Source organism: Calliphora vicina, chromosome 1, assembly GCF_958450345.1.
Source record: "Calliphora vicina chromosome 1, idCalVici1.1, whole genome shotgun sequence".
Taxonomy (NCBI): domain Eukaryota; kingdom Metazoa; phylum Arthropoda; class Insecta; order Diptera; family Calliphoridae; genus Calliphora; species Calliphora vicina.
This window is the reverse complement of record NC_088780.1, coordinates 135,885,692-135,905,628: the sequence shown is the minus strand read 5'-3', so window position 1 is coordinate 135,905,628 and position 19,937 is coordinate 135,885,692. Positions and strand designations below refer to the sequence as shown.

At 29.2% G+C, this 19,937-nt stretch overlaps 2 protein-coding genes across 2 annotated transcripts; both read right to left on the bottom strand.

The window, feature by feature from the left end:
* Positions 1 to 9,390: 9,390 nt before the first annotated feature.
* Positions 9,391 to 12,891, bottom strand: LOC135957793 (mitochondrial import inner membrane translocase subunit Tim22). The gene is made up of 4 exons (XM_065508600.1): positions 12,732 to 12,891; positions 12,545 to 12,669; positions 9,989 to 10,182; positions 9,391 to 9,663 (listed from the first exon to the last, which is right to left on the bottom strand). The coding sequence occupies exons 1-4, from the start codon at positions 12,836 to 12,838 to the stop codon at positions 9,508 to 9,510; spliced, it is 582 nt and encodes a 193-aa protein (XP_065364672.1). The 5' UTR covers positions 12,839 to 12,891; the 3' UTR covers positions 9,391 to 9,507.
* A 1,743-nt stretch (positions 12,892 to 14,634) lies between these two features.
* Positions 14,635 to 16,479, bottom strand: Gos28 (golgi SNAP receptor complex member Gos28). The gene is made up of 5 exons (XM_065508589.1): positions 16,248 to 16,479; positions 15,996 to 16,180; positions 15,675 to 15,922; positions 15,009 to 15,143; positions 14,635 to 14,933 (listed from the first exon to the last, which is right to left on the bottom strand). The coding sequence occupies exons 1-5, from the start codon at positions 16,267 to 16,269 to the stop codon at positions 14,831 to 14,833; spliced, it is 693 nt and encodes a 230-aa protein (XP_065364661.1). The 5' UTR covers positions 16,270 to 16,479; the 3' UTR covers positions 14,635 to 14,830.
* Between the last annotated feature and the right edge of the window lie 3,458 nt (positions 16,480 to 19,937).

Genomic DNA, 19,937 nt, shown 5'->3' with positions numbered 1-19,937 from the left:
AAAGAAGGGAGCAGGTAGGCCTTCCATAAGGTCTTCCTGAGAAGGCAAGCGAGCATGAGTACTGGATCTAAAAAAAGGTCCAGGAAGGTCTTACAGAAGGCCTTATAGCTGAAGGCCTCAAAAATTTCGCCGCTGGGTATGTATATCTGTATGTATATATGTAGTTAAAGGTGCTGTTATGTTTATTCAGTTATGAATGTGTGTGCTATTAAGTATAAATGTATCTTTTGGATTTGAACCTTATTTTTATGTTTGTTGGTTTGTTAGTGGCATGGTGCAAAAACTTTAGTTTTGTATAAATTTTTATTTATTTTTAGATGTCGTTTTCTTCCCATTGCAATGATAATGATGCTTCCAGAACGGATGCTGTGCTTTACAGGCATTAACAATATGTATGCTTTTTTTGGTTTTGTTTGTTTATTTTTTTTAATATTAAAAGGATGATATGCAGGTGCTTTTTTGACAATAGGGCAGGTGTTTTGTGGCAACATTTAATAATATTAATCTTCAATAAAAATGCTGCAAAACGTTGTAGATTGATTTTTATAAATGCAAAATACATATAAATTTTATTAAGAGTTTTGGCAAATTTTTAAAATAAAATATTTTCAATATTGATATTTAAATTTAATTACATTTTCAGGGTCTGTATGACAGAATTTTTTATAAAGTTAGAACTCTTCTATCTCAAAATGATCTTTAATAAAGCTTTTTGTACATAAAGAAAAGACTTTTCATTGAACAATTGAATTTGTTTTAGAAATTCTTAGTTTATCGTCACATGTTCTTTATATTGTATAGTTCGTTACAATTTCATAAATATTAATCAATGTATTCTGGTGGAAAATATGGAAAATTTAAAGAAATTTATAAAATGTATAATTTTTTTTTAATTTTTACTGCCATTAAAAAAGTAACATCTAACTTGTTTTAAAAGTACAGTTAGTTATATTTAAAAGAAAATATTTCTCATACCCATTTTATTTCCTCTCTCTTTATGACAATTACTTAAAGTAATGTATTCATCAAATATACAGCATTTGACAATACAATGAGAACTTGATCATTCAAAATTAAAACCACTGAGCCATGTGAGATGTCTATGGCTTCCATAATCTCTCGCACTTTCAAACTCCGATTGGCCAACACCATATCGTGAATTTGTTCAATTGTTTCGGGTGTAGATGAGTCAGGAGTCAACTGTTGACAGGAGCATTATGTACATTTATGGACAGATCCTCATAACTTTTGTTTGATTAATGAAATTTGCGCTATGTGTGTAAAACTTTGATTTGTTTTCCAAATATTTCATGAAATATTTAATGCTTCTACAACTTTAATTCAGGACATCATTGGTTATTGGAAACAAAACCAGTAAGCAGTGGTAAAATGATAATTTTTCATTTTCTTATAGGATTCTTAAAATTGTTCTTGGACATTCATAAACAAACGAATGTTTAAATTTCCTAAATATAGCAAATGATTTAAACAATTAAAATTGTATTGAGCTTATATGCTTATTATTATTCATCATTCGGAGTGCGTTTCTAGAATGCTACATTTCTTTGTAATTTTGTTTTGTATCTTAATATAACCTTTATAAAATGTAATTCAACCATTTGCAACTCTGCCTCACTATGTATTTCTAGGATGAAATTGCATCAATCTTTACATTCAACTCGAAGCAGTTTGTTTTTATCACATTTTTATATGAATTATTGAATGTACGTTTAAAACGTGATTGTGTCAAGTTTTGTTTTCTTTTTCGTTATTTTTTTATTATTGTTTTTTTCTTTTTCTTTTCTTATTGCACAATTGAACTTTGCCGTTTAATGACTGTCTACCACAAGTAGTTAAAACGTGTACAGACTTTAGGCTAAATGTGCAACAAAATAATATGGTTGTTTACTATATAGACTGCATATTGTAAGTGGTAAGTTGGTAAATTTTTCTACCAACTTTTGTAAGGATCGGTCCGTAATTCACCCTTTTTCTAAAAGTGAGTGGTTGATATTTTATGAATTTTATTTCATTTCAAATGTCAACAACTATATTAGGTTTTTAGAAAATCAAATTGGCAAAAAAATATATATAAACTAGTTTGGACTTAAAGATCTTTTGTTAACCACAATTAAGTTACATTTTTTCAGAGCTTAGGTAGCACTACAATATATATCTTCATCATATTTGCGGAACTACTGGTTTTCTTATCCTTCATAAGGTCTTCGGGTAAAATGTACGTAATCCTTTTTTTAAAAGTAGTATTTCTACTCCTTTTTTTTAAAAGTAGTATTTCTACTCCTTTTTTTTAAAAGTAGTATTTCTACTCCTTTCTTAAAAAAGTAGTATTTCTACTCCTTTTTTAAAAAAGTAGTATTTCTACTCCTTTTTTTTTAAAATTAGTATTTCTTGAGTGAGTATTTCTACTCCTTTTTTAAAAAAGTAGTATTTCTACTTCTTTTTTTTAAAAAAGTAGTATTTCTACTCCTTTTTTTAAAAAAGTAGTATTTCTACTCCTATTTTTAATGACTGTAATTTATTTTCAAATGTCAACGTTAGGTTTTTTAAAAACAAAAATCTATTTTCTATTTGGGTCAAATTTGACCCGAAGATCATTAAGTCAGTTATTATGAAGGTAAAATTATCTCTTAGGAATAAATAAAACACAGTTTAAATGCTTTGGAGTATGTATATCGATTTTTTTTGGTTTTTTTCTATAGGACATATAGAAAACAAAGCATTGAGTAAGTTTTCAGGCTTTCCAGATCACTAGTAACATTTTCTAAACATAAAAAGTCTTCTAAATATTTTGAATAATTTTTTTTTTGGGGATTTTGAATATTTATTTAAGTTTTTATTACACTAAAACTCATAAAAACATACTTTTGGAAAAAACCGGCTATTCGAGAAGAAAAACCCGGTTTCTACGATATTCGAAATTTGAGCTTTTCAAAAAAACCGAAACCGACCTTAGCAAAAAAACCGGTTATAACCGGTTATTAAAAACCGTGCCGATCACCATACCGACCCTACACTAGGTAAAAGAGCAAAAAAATGTTCTTTTAAAATTTCAATAATATATATTTTTGAGTGATTTTCGAAAGTGGGTCTTATATGGGAGCTATGGGTCGTGTGATTTATGTCTATATGAAAGTTAACTATGTTGAATTTTGTGTGTATACCAACATTTTTAAGCGATTTATGCACGTTAAAGTGATTTTCGGAAGCGGGTATGGGAGTAACAAAATTTGGTGACATGAATTTTGTATATATAAAACTTATTTGAAGCGGAATTTGTGGAGATACATATATAAATTAAACATTTATGACCGATAAAGTCTAATTTCGGAAGGACATTTGTATGAAATAATGGACCGATTTAGCCAGTTTGAATAGGCTTAGTCCTTGGGCCGAAAAAATAATATGTACCAAATTTGATCGAAATATCTTCAAAATTGCGACCTGTACCCTGCGCACAAGGTTTACATGGACAGCCAGCCAGCCAGCCGACCAGCCAGACGGACGGACATCGTTTAATCGACTCAGAAAGTGATTCTAAGTCGATCGGTATACTTAATACTGTAAGGTGGGTGTTAAAGGTGGATTAGCCGACTGTAATGTAATGTAACCTTAACGGAACGGAACAGCTGATCGTTTCTATTGTGTGTAAATAGTTAAAGCAGTTATAGTGACAAAATGTAACGTAACTGTAACGTCTGAACCTGTTAAAAACTAAATTTCTTTACGTTTCAACGTGACATTTACTAACGGTGTTGTCAACTTGTTGATTTTAAAAGTCTTGTATAAAAAATACTTATGCTCAGAACGCTTAACAATATTTTCAATGTTCTAAAAATGTTTTAAATATTTCAATAATATAAATACATAAATAAAAATAAATTGTAAGAAAAGATAAGCTCACTGTTTATTGTTGATTTTTTATTTAAGCTTTGATATTTTTACAAATAAAGCTTGAGTGTCTGTAATTCTCATTCACTCTATAGTTTGATTTGTATAATATCTTTAGTTTTTCTAAAGCCTTTTGGGAAAAGGTTTCCTGATGATCTGGCCTAAGCAACCAGTGAAATGCGCATAGTCTACGTTTACAATGCAGAAATTGAAAGGTAGACAGACGAAGTTTGAAGGCGAGGTGTTGAAGAGGTACAGTGTGTATTACACAGGTTTAGGTTAGTTCAAAAGAGAATGAGAAAAATGTCTGCCAACAATAAATGTCATTCCCACAACAGCCAGTTCTACGCACCGGAATGACCCGAGTTCACTCGGCCAAGGGCTGTCAACTCAGCAATCACTGCTGCTACAACAACAACATTAAATGTCAGTGAATTTATCAATAATTGGGAAATTTAGCACAATTCTTACTAAAAACAAAATTTTTTTATTGTTATGGTAATATTTACTTATTATAGAAATTAGTTCACACAAGCATTTATAAAATGTATACTAATAATGGTCGAAAGTAATAAGTTTGAAAATATTAAATTAATATTTTGTATAGACAAATTAAATTAACAAATTAGGGCCATTATTACAACTTGCCTTTATGTTCGAAATAGTGAAAGGTGAAAATTTAAGCAATAGAAAAAGGTACCCTTAAAGTTAACTATTACTATTGTGAACATAAAGGCAAGTTGTAATAATGGCCCTTAGTATAAAGTACAATACAATATTAATTAATTTTTAAGTTATCGGAGCTTTAATAAATAAAGTCTGTATGACAAGGTAATAAATAATATTTATAATTGTCTCCCAATGGGTTAATATAAACATATATGAAGTCACTTCGAAGCACTTCACAATGATGATGAATACATTATGTGTAAAAATATACGGTTTATATGTAAGTACTATTACCAAAAAAGTTTAATAATTTTTTTTTAAAATCGCAGAAAAAAATTATAAAATCGCTTGAACAGTATTTAAAACAATTGTGTTGATAACACTTTCAAACAGCTGTTTAAATTTGTTTGTTTATGTCAAAAACATATGACACGTTTTTAATGTTCTATAATCGCACTAAAGTGTTACGTTAAGTCAACATTACGGTTACATTACATCAACGGTCGGCTAACCCAGCCTTTAGACTAATATTTTTGGGCGTTACAAACATCTGCACAAACGCATTATACCCTCCTCACTATGGTGGTGTAGGGTATAAATACATTTCATTCACTAGGTTTTCTGATATATTTTTCTTTTTCACTTAACACCTTGGGGACCAAGACTTTAATTCGTTGAAAAAGTTTTATTTTTTTATGAAATATTGAAAAAAAGGACTTCAGGAAATTATTTACAAAATTTTAATTTGTGGAGGGCCTGCAAGGATCCGAACCGGGACCTGGTACCGTTGGGTCAGCATCAGCCAAAAGATAAAAAAACTCATAGATTTGTGTTTATATTTTATTAATATATTGATTAGTTTTGTAACTTTTATAAAATTTTCTATTACAATCTATAAATTAATTCACCGTTATTCTGGGTATTCGAGTTTGCCAATATGCAAAAAAAATATATTATTCCAAAGATGATAGTGTACTTCAAAGTACTTTTTGGCAAAAAGGGTCAAAATATGTTTTGTTTTCATTTTGTATGCTTATTATTGTTATGGTACTTAAAGTACCGTCGGTCGACAAAGGGTTAAATTTAAATTGTTCATATGTATGTACTTCATAATCAATTTACAAGTAGGGAAACGCTTAGCCGTTCTATACATTCGATAAATGTTGTTATTGTTTTAATATTTCCTTAAGCAAATATTCAACATACTTAAATATTTTATGAGTGTGTACTTTTTGTGATGAATTGTAAATCTACTACAATTGCGTTGTGCTGATCAAACGTTTGCCGCTCTTATGTAATGACAGTGACTTTAAAGAAGTCACTACTACTGTTATTGGTCATTTCAAAAAAATTTTATGTACTTTTTATCTATTAATATTATTGGTAATTGAAGTAGAAGTACATAGTACATACTCGTATTTTATTTATACATACATATTTTCTTGCTCGCTAGAGCTAGATTGACATAAGTGAGATTGACAGGAAGTACCGTAAAGATTGTTGTTTTGTTTTACAAAACGGACACTTAAACAAACATTTTTTTTATAGATTTTCTAAACCTTTTGTGTGGAATTTTTAATATGTAGAAGAGTGATTTGCTTTTTCAAATTATTTTTTTTTTCGTGCCCTTGTAACTTAAAAAAATTGTTTAATGAAATAGAAAATAGAACTTACTTAATGCGTGATAAAAATGCATAAGTACATCTATTTATGTATAAAGTTAATTTAAGTCTTTAATGTAATTTTATGTTCGTAAATTTATGTTCAATGTAAATAAAACTATGCATGTTTTATTTACATACATATATGTTTTAATATAAAAATGGAAAATACAATTTAAATATGTTTAATGTACAACTTAACTAGTCTGATTTGCAGGTTTAGTCTAAAATAGCTTTAGTCTAAAATAATATAGATATAGAAATTTGAGTACATATACGTTTTGTTTGTATCTTTAAATCTTACTAGTATTAGATTCTAGTAATTAGAATGTTCTCCGTGAAGATAACTTACAGAAAAACTTAAAATTGATACATATGTATGTATATGTTCTTAAAGAAAGTTTTTTTTTTATAAAAAAGTGTTGTCACCTTTCGCAAAAAAACAACAAAAATCTACTATTTTTGGAATTTTTAAATTGAAAATCGTTTATTTTTGGATCCATAATTGATATTGGTCTAATGGTAATTTAGTTGCCTAACTAACAAAAAAATTTAGTCCATTTGGTCCAAAAATACGCCCTATATTTTTAAGAGGACCAAAAATTGCAAAATTTTTAAATTTCAATTTTCAAATGCCTATAACTCAGAAATTATACGAGATTTAATTATAAGTACGCGAACGTAAGGAATTGAATAAATAACATCCAACACAACATAATGCATTTTTATTTGAATACTAAATTATATACAGTATTGGCCATAACTAAAGCACCCCCTCAATGGATTTTTTGAAATTATAATTTTTTTGATAAAAACGGCTTTTTTTGGATGTATTTTGTATATATTTTATTAACTAATATTGTTAATGTTCATTTAATATTCATTTAGTAAAAGATAATTTTATTAAAAATTAATTTAAAATGATAAATCATATAAAAACTCAAAACTCAACGGACAAAACAAAAGCACCCTCTTATAAGATGTTTAAAAATTTGACTCGGTACTGCATATTTGCAATGTGAGTTATCGGGAATCACAATGAATGGATGAAGAAGACGTAGTGTGCAAAATTTAAGTTTTATAGAGTTTATTGCGAAAAAAACAATGACAAGGAACAAGTACTCCAGTAAATTTAAAATTATAGTTATTGAAGACTGGAAGACGGGCTTATCACTACATGAATTTAGTAAAATATATTCAATTAACAGATCAGTTATTTCCAGGCTCGTTTCAAAATTTTTTAAGACTGGTCGATAATCTCCGGTGCATTCTGGAGGTCGTTCGCGAAAAAAAAACACGATATTATGATTTATTGATCAAAAGAGCAATACATAAAGATCCTACAGCATCAGCTATTCAAGTACGAACAAGTTTAAGATTATGCGTTAGCGAAAGAACAATCCGTAGAAGAGTAGTAGAAGCCCGATTATTCAGCTGACGACCAGCAAAAAAAACATTTCTATCAGCTAAGAACAAGAAAGCTAGACTGAAATTTGCCAAAGCCCACATCGACTGGAGTGTCCAAAAATTAAAGACAGTACTGTTCCCTGCCGAATCCAAATACAACTTAAAAAGATCCGCTGGAATAAGGCGTGTACGCTGATCAAAAGGAGGAAGACTGAATCCTAAGTATTGCAAAGGAACAATTAAACATAGAGGAGGCAATGTAATGGTCTGGGGTTGCTTTTCTGGTCAAGAATTTGGGCCAAATCATAAAATTTATGGGATTATGGATCGGTTCATGTACCGTGATGTATTGAAAGCTGTAATGTTGCCTTATGCCAGTGAAGAGATGCCAATTATAGGGAGCTTCCAACAGGATAACGATCCTAAGCACCCCTCCAAAGTTTGTAAGACTTGGATACACAGCAATAAGATTCTAGTTCTTCATTGGCCTGGTCAATCTCCCGATCTCAATCCTATTGAGAACTTGTGGCACATTAATATGAAAATAAATCGTGAAAATTGTTGAAATAAGGATCGGAAATTTCCACGATTTATTTCATGTCGTTAAAATAGCCTGGGAAGGAATATCGAAAAACGCCATCTATGCCAAGAGATGTTCTTGTGCCATCCAAAACAAAGGATTTGCAACAAAAAATTAACTAAATTTTTTTATAGTATATCCTTGAAGGGGTGCTTTAGTTTTGTCCGTTTCATTTTCTACCTTAAAATATTTTTTGATTTTAAGTTACCTCTTATAGAAAGGTTAACTTTGAAAGTATTTGTTTATCAATACTAAACATATTAACAAATGAAAATAATACATAATAGATATTTAAAACTATGATTTTATACAAAAAAATACCATATGGAAAAAATTCATTGAGGGGGTGCTTTAGTTATGGCCAATACTGTATGTACATTTCTTGTAAAAAATTTCTCAAAAATCAAAATCATTTTTAACGCTTTTTATAATGCTCAAAAAAAAAGGAAACCTTAAATCGTAGACGAACGGTGACAAATTGTCATCAAAATATTTTTTAACCCGATTTTTTTTTTCACCAAAAGTTATTTTTCTCTATATAATAAAAAAAAATTGAAAGAACAAAAAAAAATTTTAAATTTAAAAAATTAAAAAAACAATTCGAAATTTTTTTTTTTTCTAAAAATGAAAAAACAACTTTGGAAAACAAAATAAATTTTCTTTACCTAAAAATATTTAAAATTTTTATTTTGAAGTATAATTTGGTGAAGGGTATATAAGATTCGGCACAGCCGAATATCAACTAAAGTTTTGTATTTCAATTAATTCAAAATCAAATTTAGCACACAAGTTACATTTAATTTCAATTATTTCAAGTAAATTAAATTATTTTAACAGATATAAATCAAATCAAGGATTATAATTTTTTTGTCAAATTAGATTTGAATCCGAAGTTCTTCAACAAAAAGTTATTTGTCGAATTTGTTATAAAAAAAGCATACCATTTTGTCGTCTAACTGCTTCTGACAACGATGAAGGCTCTAAATATTATGACGTTAAACAAAAATTAATAATAATACATTTTAAAGGGTAAAACTTTAACTATTTAATTATTAGTTTAATTTAAAGAGTTCTATCTGCTGGAAACTCTGTTCTGTAATTGTTGGTTTTCATAAACAAATTACCAAATGTATATTTCCCAAAATTTGCAATTAGTTCTGTAAGTTAGTTTTAACCTATTTCTTTATTTTCCGTCTTTCGGCTTTTTAAATCAGCTTTAACAACAACACATCATTATTACATTACTCTACAAATACAAATTATTCACAACTTAAACTATTTTTATCTGCTGTGCATATAATAATCAATAACTGTGGAGAATGCTGCAAAACCAGCGGCACCTATAAGACCGGCTTTGACGCCAGCTCTTAAGCCAATTAAACCACCAGTTACAGCACCAGCATATGTACCATTACGCCAATCAGTGACACCACGTTCCTGCAATATCAAGAATAATGTTAGATTTTTAAATATATTACACATATGACTAACTTAAGGTAGGGTCACACACATGGTAAATATTTCCTCAAAAAGGCGTAACCAATTTTTTTAGCACAAATTAGTTTGACGACGTACAAGTGTTTTGTAAGATCAAACAGCATCAAATAAAATAAAACTAAATTTTTTGTTTTAAATCATCCTAAGTAAAATAAGTTTTTGAAATAAATAAAAGAATTCAAATGTATTTTATTTAATGGTTACGTCTTTTTCGTCAAATATTTGTCATGTGTGACCCTACCTTTAGTATGTAAGAAGTACTTACACTTTCAATGGCACACTCGACAGCCGAAAATACACAACCAATTAAAGCGAAATTTTTGGCATAACCATGTGTCGTCGATCGCATTTCTCTGAAAATTTCCCGCGCTGTTTGTTTCTTTTCGTTAGCAAAGGGATCCGCCATATTGGGATTTACGGAGGCACTGAATAAACCAATAGCAGCACCAAGGCCATAACCTGTAGGGACAAATAAATAGTTTAAGAAATGCTAAGCAATTTACATACATTATTTTCGAAGTTTGGAATTTAGTATTCAATTTTAATAACTAATATAACAATAACATTTTTATTATTGTTTTTTTACGATTTCTTAAACAGTAGTAAATTACAATTCATTCTAAATTCGAAAAAATTAGTCAATAATGAATAGTTTAAAAATATCATTAGCTCTTTTAAAATGAGATCTAGGATCTTAAGAATTATCACTTCAATTAAAGTGAGAATTGAGAAATCGAAATTAATATTCAGAAAATGCAAATTGAAGTTAAGAAATCCCAATTTTATATTAAGAAAAAACTTATTGAAATAGGGAAATCGAAATTATTATTCAGAAAATTGAAGTTGCGATAATACAACTTGATGTTGATAAAATTCAAATTAATATTGAGAAATAAAAAAATTCTATTAGGTTTAAAAAAACTTAAGTTCATACTCCTATAAAGAAAATTATTTTTGAAAAATAAAAATTATTAATATCTCGACATCAATTTTTATTTTTTTTTAATTTCAATTTGAGTTTTCTTAATATTAATTTCTATTTCTCAGTATCAATTATTTTTTTGTCTTTAGCGGTATTCACAATGTAGTGTTCTTGGCCTAGTAAAAAAGCAGAAAAGCTATTTATTGACAAACATTTCAATTTCTATATTTTGTTTTTAGTTTTTTGATATTGTGCTCTTTTACTACATTACCAGGCCAAGTAATCTATATTGTGAATACCACTGATGTAGATTACTTCACCTGGTAATGTAATAAAAGAGCACAATATCAAAAAACTAAATTAAAAATAAAATACAATTGAAATAGAAATGTTTGTCAATAAATACTTCTTCTGCTTTTTTACTTGGCCAAGAGCTCCACATCATGAATATCGATAATATAAATTTACTATTCTGAATTTAAATTTTTATTTGCTCAATATTTGGATTTGTTAATTTCAGTTTGTTTTTCTCAATATGAATTAAAAGAAATTTTTTTTTTGTATATAAGAATATTCACCCTTATCGTGGTTGGCGTAAACGTCTTACGCCTACGACTGTTTCGTACTAGATTAAAGATAAAATGCAAACTGTTTCTTTAATCTAGTACGAAACTGTCGTAGGCGTATGACGTTTACGCCAACCACGATAAGGGTGCTTGACTTTGTTAGGTATCGATAAAAAAATGTTTTACAGATTAGTGAAGGATGGCATAATCAGACAGTTTTGTGATCGGTTTTGTTTTTCTCGTTCGACTAGGAATAAACAGATTCTGATCCCTACAGTAAGATGTTCAACATTTGGTAAGTCGTTTGTTATTGTTGTAGCAGCAGTGATTGGAACTGCCTACCGTATGAATTGAGTATTTTCTCCCAGTCTAATAACGTTTTTCGCCTTAAACTGTTGAGACACTTCTCTGTTACTTATTTATGATTTGTTTCTATATAAGAATATTTTTGCGTTGAATTTTACATTTCTTACCCTTGGGAGTTGTTTTTAATGATGACCGGAAATTTAATTTTTATTCGTGTATTTTTGTGATTTCTTAATTTTTTTTATTAAAGGCTGGGGTGCCAAAAATTTATAAAATTTATAAAAGCAAACAAATAAAAATAGTTTTAAGCTTAATGAATAATTATAACAACAATACTCAGGATTGTATTGCTATGTAATAATTTATTTTAATATAAAATAAATAAATAAATTGGTCTCTGCTTTCCAGAGTTGAGGTTAGCATTTCACTTGCACTGAATATAGCGGAACAAATTTGATTTTTCCCTATTTTATTATAAGATATTGAAGCATATCTTCTCTAAATTTAGTGGTAATGAGCAAATCTTCACTAAACATAAATAGTGCAAAAGTGGAAGTCACTACACATAGGCTGTGAATAAAAATATTGCACTAAACTTTAAAATATTAGTGGTCATGCGATTATTCGAGCCAAATACATTTCTCTGTTCCACTATCATTTTTTTTGTACTATTGTTTAGTGAGGCTGATAGTTTTGCACTGACCACTAAACATCAATATTGGAAACTGCAAATTTAGTGAACTACCAACTCTGCTGCTTTGATATTCAATGCAGGATTCGCCTAAATAGAACCATTTCATCATCTGTTTCTTGAATCATGTAATATGTTGCTGAGTATCAACCGTTCAAACTAGGTTTGTTAGCAGAAGTCTTTTCTAAAACAAAAAATCCTATATGTATTACAAAATACCCTCAATAAGATTTACCAGAAGTTTTTTACATTATTCGTTATCTTTTAAAAAAGTTTTTTCCTATTTTCGACTACCGGCACAACATAATCACATAACCCAACATCAATCACACTCACCCATTACGCAGGCTGTAAACGATTTAAAGCCACAACTTTCCACCGCCTTTTCAATCATTTTCTCTTCGTTGGTTTTAATCTGAATGGGGCCATTGCCTTTTGGTATCACAATATTTTCACGATATCTATTAAAATTTGAAACTTTTAATAAATTCTGCAGAAATTAAATGAAAAAGGCAAAACATACCTGTATAAATTGCCTACAAAATGTTGTGCCATGTAATCCATATCAGGATTCTCAAAAAACACCGATTTCTTAGTGCCATCTTTAGAAGGTGGAGGAGCTAGTTCCATTTTTGAAAAATTTCAACTTATTTTTATTAGTTTTAATTAAAAATTGTTAAAAAAAATTATTGTATTAAAATTAAATAATTTCTTTTCTATTCCTCCATATGGCCGAACAGCTGTGTTTATAAAATCAGCATGGAAGTTGCCAGATCTCTCGATATGGTTGTTATTAACCCTAATTACACTGTCCAAAGACTTTTTGATTGGAACAGAATAGCGACCATATAATTCTGAAAGGGCATGTTGAGTAGATCATTTCTGTAGAATAAACTTATAGTCCACCTGGTCGAATTTTTTTTACAGTGGGTCAAAGTTTTAATTTTTTGATCGAAGGGAGCAGTATACTAACTGAAAAAATTTTGTAAGTTAATGACTAAGAGAATTCTTATTGTCAGAGTTATATTGTGGAATTTTATGGGGATCATATTTGTGGAAGATCTTAACCCTCTAGCTCCTCTCCTTAGGGGTCAATTTTACCCTTTTTTTCGAGAAAATGAAAAAAAGTCCTTTCAAAAAGGACATTTAAGGATTAAAATATTCGACGAAAATTTTTGCCGGAAAATTTCAGTGGGGGTCACCAAAGATACCAAAGATGTAGATAAAGCACTTTACGCTTAATTAACGTAAAAAATACGGCCATTTTTACATGTTCCAACTTTGGATGCGTGTAACTTTTTATAGGGACGACATAACTGTTAACAAGTTATTTTTATAGTATTCGAAATTTTATCGCGAATATAGGTGATATTTTAAAAAAACAATTTCGAACCACCGTAGGCCCGGCATATCTAAAAAACTAAAAAAAGATCGAACAAAATTAAAAAAAGTAAATAAATAAACCTAAATAACTCTTGACCTAAAAGCGATAATCTACATATGTATATATATTTTTGTAGATCTTCTCTAGGGCTATTTATATTTTAAATATCATTCGGATTATAAATAGATTTTTGGCGATTTTTTTAAAAAATGTGATACCCAAGGTGGCGTGTAATCTTGCGAATTAAGCGTAAAGGGCTTTATTTACAACTTTGGTGACTCCCAATGAAAATTTTCGTAGAATATTTGAATCCTTAAATGTCCTTTTTGAAAGGACTTTATTTGATTTTCTCAAAAAAGGGTCAAATTGACCCCTAAAGAGAGGAGAGGTTAAGATCTTCCACAAAAATGATACCCGTAAAATTCCATAATATAACTCTGACCATAAGAATTCTCTCAGATATTAACTTACATTTTTTCAGTTAGTATACTGCTCCCTTCGATCAAAAAATGAAAACTTTGACCCACTGTAAAAAAAAAAATCAGACCAGCTGGACTATAAGTTTATTCTACAAAAATGCTCTACTCAACATGCCCTTTCAGAATTATAGGGTCGCTATTCTGTTCCAAAAATGCTGTTGGGCAGTGTTATTTGTGTCAATATTCATAGCTATTCCTGTTCTCACTTTCACCATTCACCGTATTTTTGGAAGCATATTGCAACAATATTTATATTAAATAAAGTGAATGGTGAAAGTGAGAACAGGAATAGCCATGATTATTTTTATTTCGTGGTGTGGAGACTACTAAAAAAATTGTAAAATTTTATTTCGACATTCAAAATACTGAATTAAACAAAACTGGGAATAAATCAAGATCATCGAAACAGCTTGCATTTGATATGTCAAATAGGTTTCCATTTTAAATAAAACTAAAGATTTAATGGATTCACAAATGAAAAACATACTATATACTTTAAAAATATGTAATTCTATTTCATAAACCACTCGGGATACTTTAGAACACATTTTGTTCAACATAAATTTGAATTGATATATTTTTTTATTTATACAAACTTTGTTTTATCACAAAATTACATTGATATACATATACTTAAATCAATTTCTTTTTTAATATTGTTTTAAAGTGTCTTATCGTGTACTAAAATATAAGACATAAAGTAGTTAATAATTTGGTTAAAGTTGTTTTTGTTTAGAACATAAAGTAAAGTGTAAGTCGTTAATTAAAGGCGTATATTAATAATAAAATAACACAAAATCCAATAACTGCTCCCAATATTAAAGCATCGCGTTTCTTTTTGATATTAATTCGTTGAATTAAACTGTAAAATAAAAATATTCATTTATTAATATATTGGTTCTTACATATATTTGTGTTTTAAATAATACTAACTTACCTGGAAATTAATGGAAACCTATTTGACATATCATTTAAACGTGTTTGAATGCGCTTAAAAGCTTGGCGCTGCGAGAGTAAATGTTCTCTTGTCTCGATTGCAATATTAATCTGATCGTTTATCATGGTATTGGAACTGAAATGAAAAAAAAATAATTTTACATAAATCGTTAATATTTTAAATGATTTTTAATAAAATAATCTTGAATTTTTTATTTCTGTTTTGGATCGTTATAGGTAGATAGTATTTAAGGAATCATATATTGCCCAGATCTATCTATCTACTCTTGTAAGCATTTTGATATTGAAAATCTTACATTAAACAGTTTGGATGCCATCAGAAAAATTAAAAAAATGTAAAAACCACAAAATAGGAATCAAATTATGTTGCTCTTTTTTGATCATCTGGTAATAACTATAGGAAGATAGTTTGCTTCATTTTGACTCTGGAAATTTTACTATCCAGTGTCACTCAATTAAGCCTATCAGTCATATTGGAGCCTATTATGTATTTATTTGCGAAAGTGTGTATTACAATTTTCTCTGCATTAGCTTTCATTACAATATCCAATTCCGAATTGATTAAAGTAAAAATTTGTTAATTTTGCATAAAATAGCATAAATGTTACCCTAAAGATCAACAATTTTCAAAATATCAAATACATACCTATTTATATGACCACTTTCCTTCAAATACATATCACGTCTACTTAAACCCGATATTGATGGACTATTAGTAGATAAACCTGACCCCCTCAGTAATTCCTCCCTTTCCAAGCGCGTCGTGTGGTTGGCAGATATTTTATTAAATTCCTGGCGGTAGCCCTGTAATATTTCTCGATGACGTTGTAATGTATGCATTGCAGCAGCACCAGTTGTGGGAAGTTCAGCCATCGTTTCATTGATAGATGAAAGCTAAAACAAAAAACAAACACACAACACGAACACATTATAGAAATTTGTTTCAAAATTCGTTTGTTGCAACAACCTTATCTAACATTTGGGTAATTTCCTCGGAGAGCGAATCGAAAACATGTTCACCCAGTAACGGTGATGTGTCAGCATTTGAACTATGACCCATAGATGTGGAACTACTACCAGCTCCAATTTTGCTAAAAGCCACCAATTTCAGGTCAATTTCATTTTCCAGTAGACGCGCTTGTTTACGCAGCGCTAAAATACAAATTTGTTTAATTAACACTGTTTTATTTGTTGCAACTGTTTTTTTTTACACAATTACCATCATAGTTGGATACTACCATGGTGGATTAATAGTTATTATTCACTTTTTTATTATTGCAAAATATAAAAACAATTTTGTTTGTAGACGAATCACTTTGAGACATCGATATTAATAATATCGATATACTATTTACTTAATCGATGGCGTTATCGCTTAAAGATGATCGAAACTATAAATTGAATTTGTTGAACAAATTTATCAAGTTAGTATTAAAAGAATAGTTTAATATTTTATAAAATCTAAAAATTAGTAAATTTTTTGCAAGTTGCAAAAAAAATGATGCCAGATTGGCCACATTATACTCTTTCGTCTCATCTGGCTTAAGGCCTAATTAGTTTGTACGTTCCGTTCCGTTAAGAATCAGCTGTTATGTTTTTAGCTTATGGGAAGCAGTCGTAAAGTAAGACCCCTTTCACACTAGTCAATTTAGTTGAGCAAGTCTCTTGCCACAAAGTATACTTTGTGCTCTTGCCCAACAACAAAACAGCATGCAAAATTTTTTTTATAATTTGTATATGGCCTAAGTTTTTCTGTAACGTTGCCGTTCTGTTATGGATGAAAAAACAGCTGATACGTTCTTACAGAAAAACTAATTAGAAAAAAAAACAGCCTACAGAACAGAAACGTTACTGAATGCAAAGCCTAATGGAGCCTTTAGTCTGTTTTTACACACAGCAAGTTTTCTTGCCGCAAGTATGCTTATTTGCTTATTTATGTAAAAAATAATTATTTTGTTAATAAGATTAGAATATGTAGATATTTAAATATAAAAACAAGCTTTGACAACTGTTAGAACCAAAAAACGAAAATAAAACAATTATAAGCTGTTTGACTGACCCCACCTTGCCCCATATCTAGCTACGAAAAAATTAATATAAAAAAATGGTTAATTAATTAATCAATCAAACAGCTGATTATTTTTTGCTCGAGTTTGTTTACAACATTCATCTTGTCAAAATTTGTTTTGGCCTTAATTTGTATATATTAAGCAGCTGTTTTTTACACTATAAAAGTTATTTGTTTTTGTATTGTTGTATTTGTTGCCGTAACGCATACACCTTATAATCATTACGCCATGGTTTTGCTCTTGTCAGCCGCGTCGGCTCTTAGGGTGTTGCCACTATTAGTAAATATTGCGATTCACTTATACAAAAGCCGAGTGCTGTGAAATATTTAGTGCCACATTTTAGTTGTCAGTTGTTTTCATTTGAGTTGCCAACTATTTTTTACGTTTAATGGTTTTTAACGGGTTTTTATATTTCTACTATTTTGTTAATTCGTATGCTGCAATTAATTAAAAAAAGTATTTTTGAACAGTATTGTCAAATATGGTTCTTGTAAGGTATTATTTTAATTTAAAAATAAAATTAATTGGCTTAGCTTAAGATGGTGTCACCACTCTTAACTTCGACCGAAATTAGATAGAAAAATATACGCAAAACCATCTAATTCATTAGAATGAATTAATGAATGCACTTATACATACTCAGCCAATTTATGAATAAAAAATTCCTCGGGAGTTTGTTCCCCGGGAGTTTTTTCCCATTGAATTTGAATAGGAAAAATGAGAAATGGGAAAAAACTCCTGGGAAATTTTTATTCATAATTGGGCTGACTATGTTTCACATCCAAATTCAGCCCAATTATTCGGGAGTTTTTTCCCCATTTTTCCTATTCAAATTCAATGTTAAAAATAAGAAAAGGGAATTTTTATCATAATTGGGCTAATTATATTGGAACATCTTTCAACTTTTAAATGAATGAAATGAATACATGCTATCTAGTATAAAGTTGCGACTAATGACTTTTTTTAAATTTACACCTAAAGAAGCTGGAATTTTTGTTTGAAATTGTTACCATCTAGTTCTATGGAAACTTTACAAACACAATCTTAGGAACATGTATGTATGTACATTCATATATTCTGGGTCCTTATAAAGTTTTAAGGCGATCTAGCTATGCCCGTCCGCCTGTTGAAGGGTTTTAAACGAATCTTGGTGTCTTAATCAAAAGTCGATTGGAATGTAGAAAGTTGTGTTTAATAAAATATTTAATGTAACTAAATTGGAATAACATTATAACATTGTTTCTTTGAGATACACATCTGCTCAAAATAATAGATACACCAAAATTTATTTTTTAAAAACGAAAAAAAATAATGGTATATTGTAAAATTATAAAAAAAATTCAGTCGATTTTTATTTATAGTTAAAAGGAGAGTAAAAAACAAAAACAAAATATTTCATAATTAAAAATAAATATTATAAAGTAAATTAAATTTCTTAAATTTCGAAAAATTTGGTGCTCATAATAATAGATACATTTTTAAAAATTCTTATTAAACAAAAGCTAATAAATTTTATCTTAAAAAAATTAGTTTATTATTAAAGTAAAGCTAGTATCCAGTATATCCACCTTTGTTTTGTAAAACTTTCTCCACTCTTCTGGGCATACTGGATATCAAGTTCTGACACTTCTCCAATGGAATCTCGTACCATATTTTTTGCGTTTTCTCCCATAAATCGTCTTTATTTTTGAAAACTTCCTTCGAAAGCCTTATCTTTAATTCACTCCACAAGTTTTCTATTGGGTTTAAATCAGGGGATTGGCTGGGCCAGCTTAAAACAGGTACGTTATTCTCCAAGAACCAGTTTTTAACTAATCTTGAACTATGTTTTGGGTCGTTGTCCTGCTGGAATGTCCATATTAAATTTTTTGTAAATTTAACGTGGAATTCTTTTCCTTTTGGTCGGCGTACATTTCTTTGGCAGTCGTTTCCAAACAAATTTATTTTTGTTTCGTCGCTCCATAAAATATTTCTCCATTTTTTTTCGCCTTCACACCCGGACCATTGTAAGTGCTCTTTAGCAAATTCTAATCTTGTCTTGATATTTTTTTGGCGCATTAGTGGCACTTTTCTGGCAATTCTTCCCGGCAATTTAGCTTGTAAAAGACGACGACGAACTGTTTGTGGACTGATTTCGTTACATAGCTCCGCAGAAATAGCTTTCGATGATATGAAAGGGTCTTTTTTAACCATAAGGACGATCCGCCTATCTGTTTCTGGACTGGTTTTCTTTGGTCTACCGCGAGTTTCTCTTTTTTGTTTTTTAGATAAAGCATTTTGGACAAAATGTAAAGATCTTCCTATGCTCTTTGCTATTTCCCGTAATGATTTTCCTTGATTTCTCATCGTTTGAACAATTTTTTTTCTCATCTTCGGTACAATGATGATTTCGTCCCATTTTCTTCAAAAGAGTCCTATTTTTTATAAAATTGTTGCTAAAATTTAAATTATACTTACTGTTTCACGTAAATTGGAACAAAAAATTGCACAAAAAAAAAATTGTATATAAACAAATTACAAATTACTGATGTGTATCTATTTTTATGAGCAAATAATTTTTTGTAATTCAAATAAATTCGTTTTTAAAAATCAACATGAAAGCAAATAGTTGCCAGATTTTTGACTGACATGACATTGCCAGATAGAAATTTTAATAATATGATGTATTCTTAACGCTTGCGAGGAAATTTTCAATGTTACCGCCATTTAAATTTTTTCCAATTAGGTGTATCTATTATTTTGAGCAGATGTGTATGTTGTCCATTTTAACTTGAAAATAAATTTGTTCGCAATTACTGATCGAATAATTTTTTATTCTGAATTGAAAAATTTTTATTCAT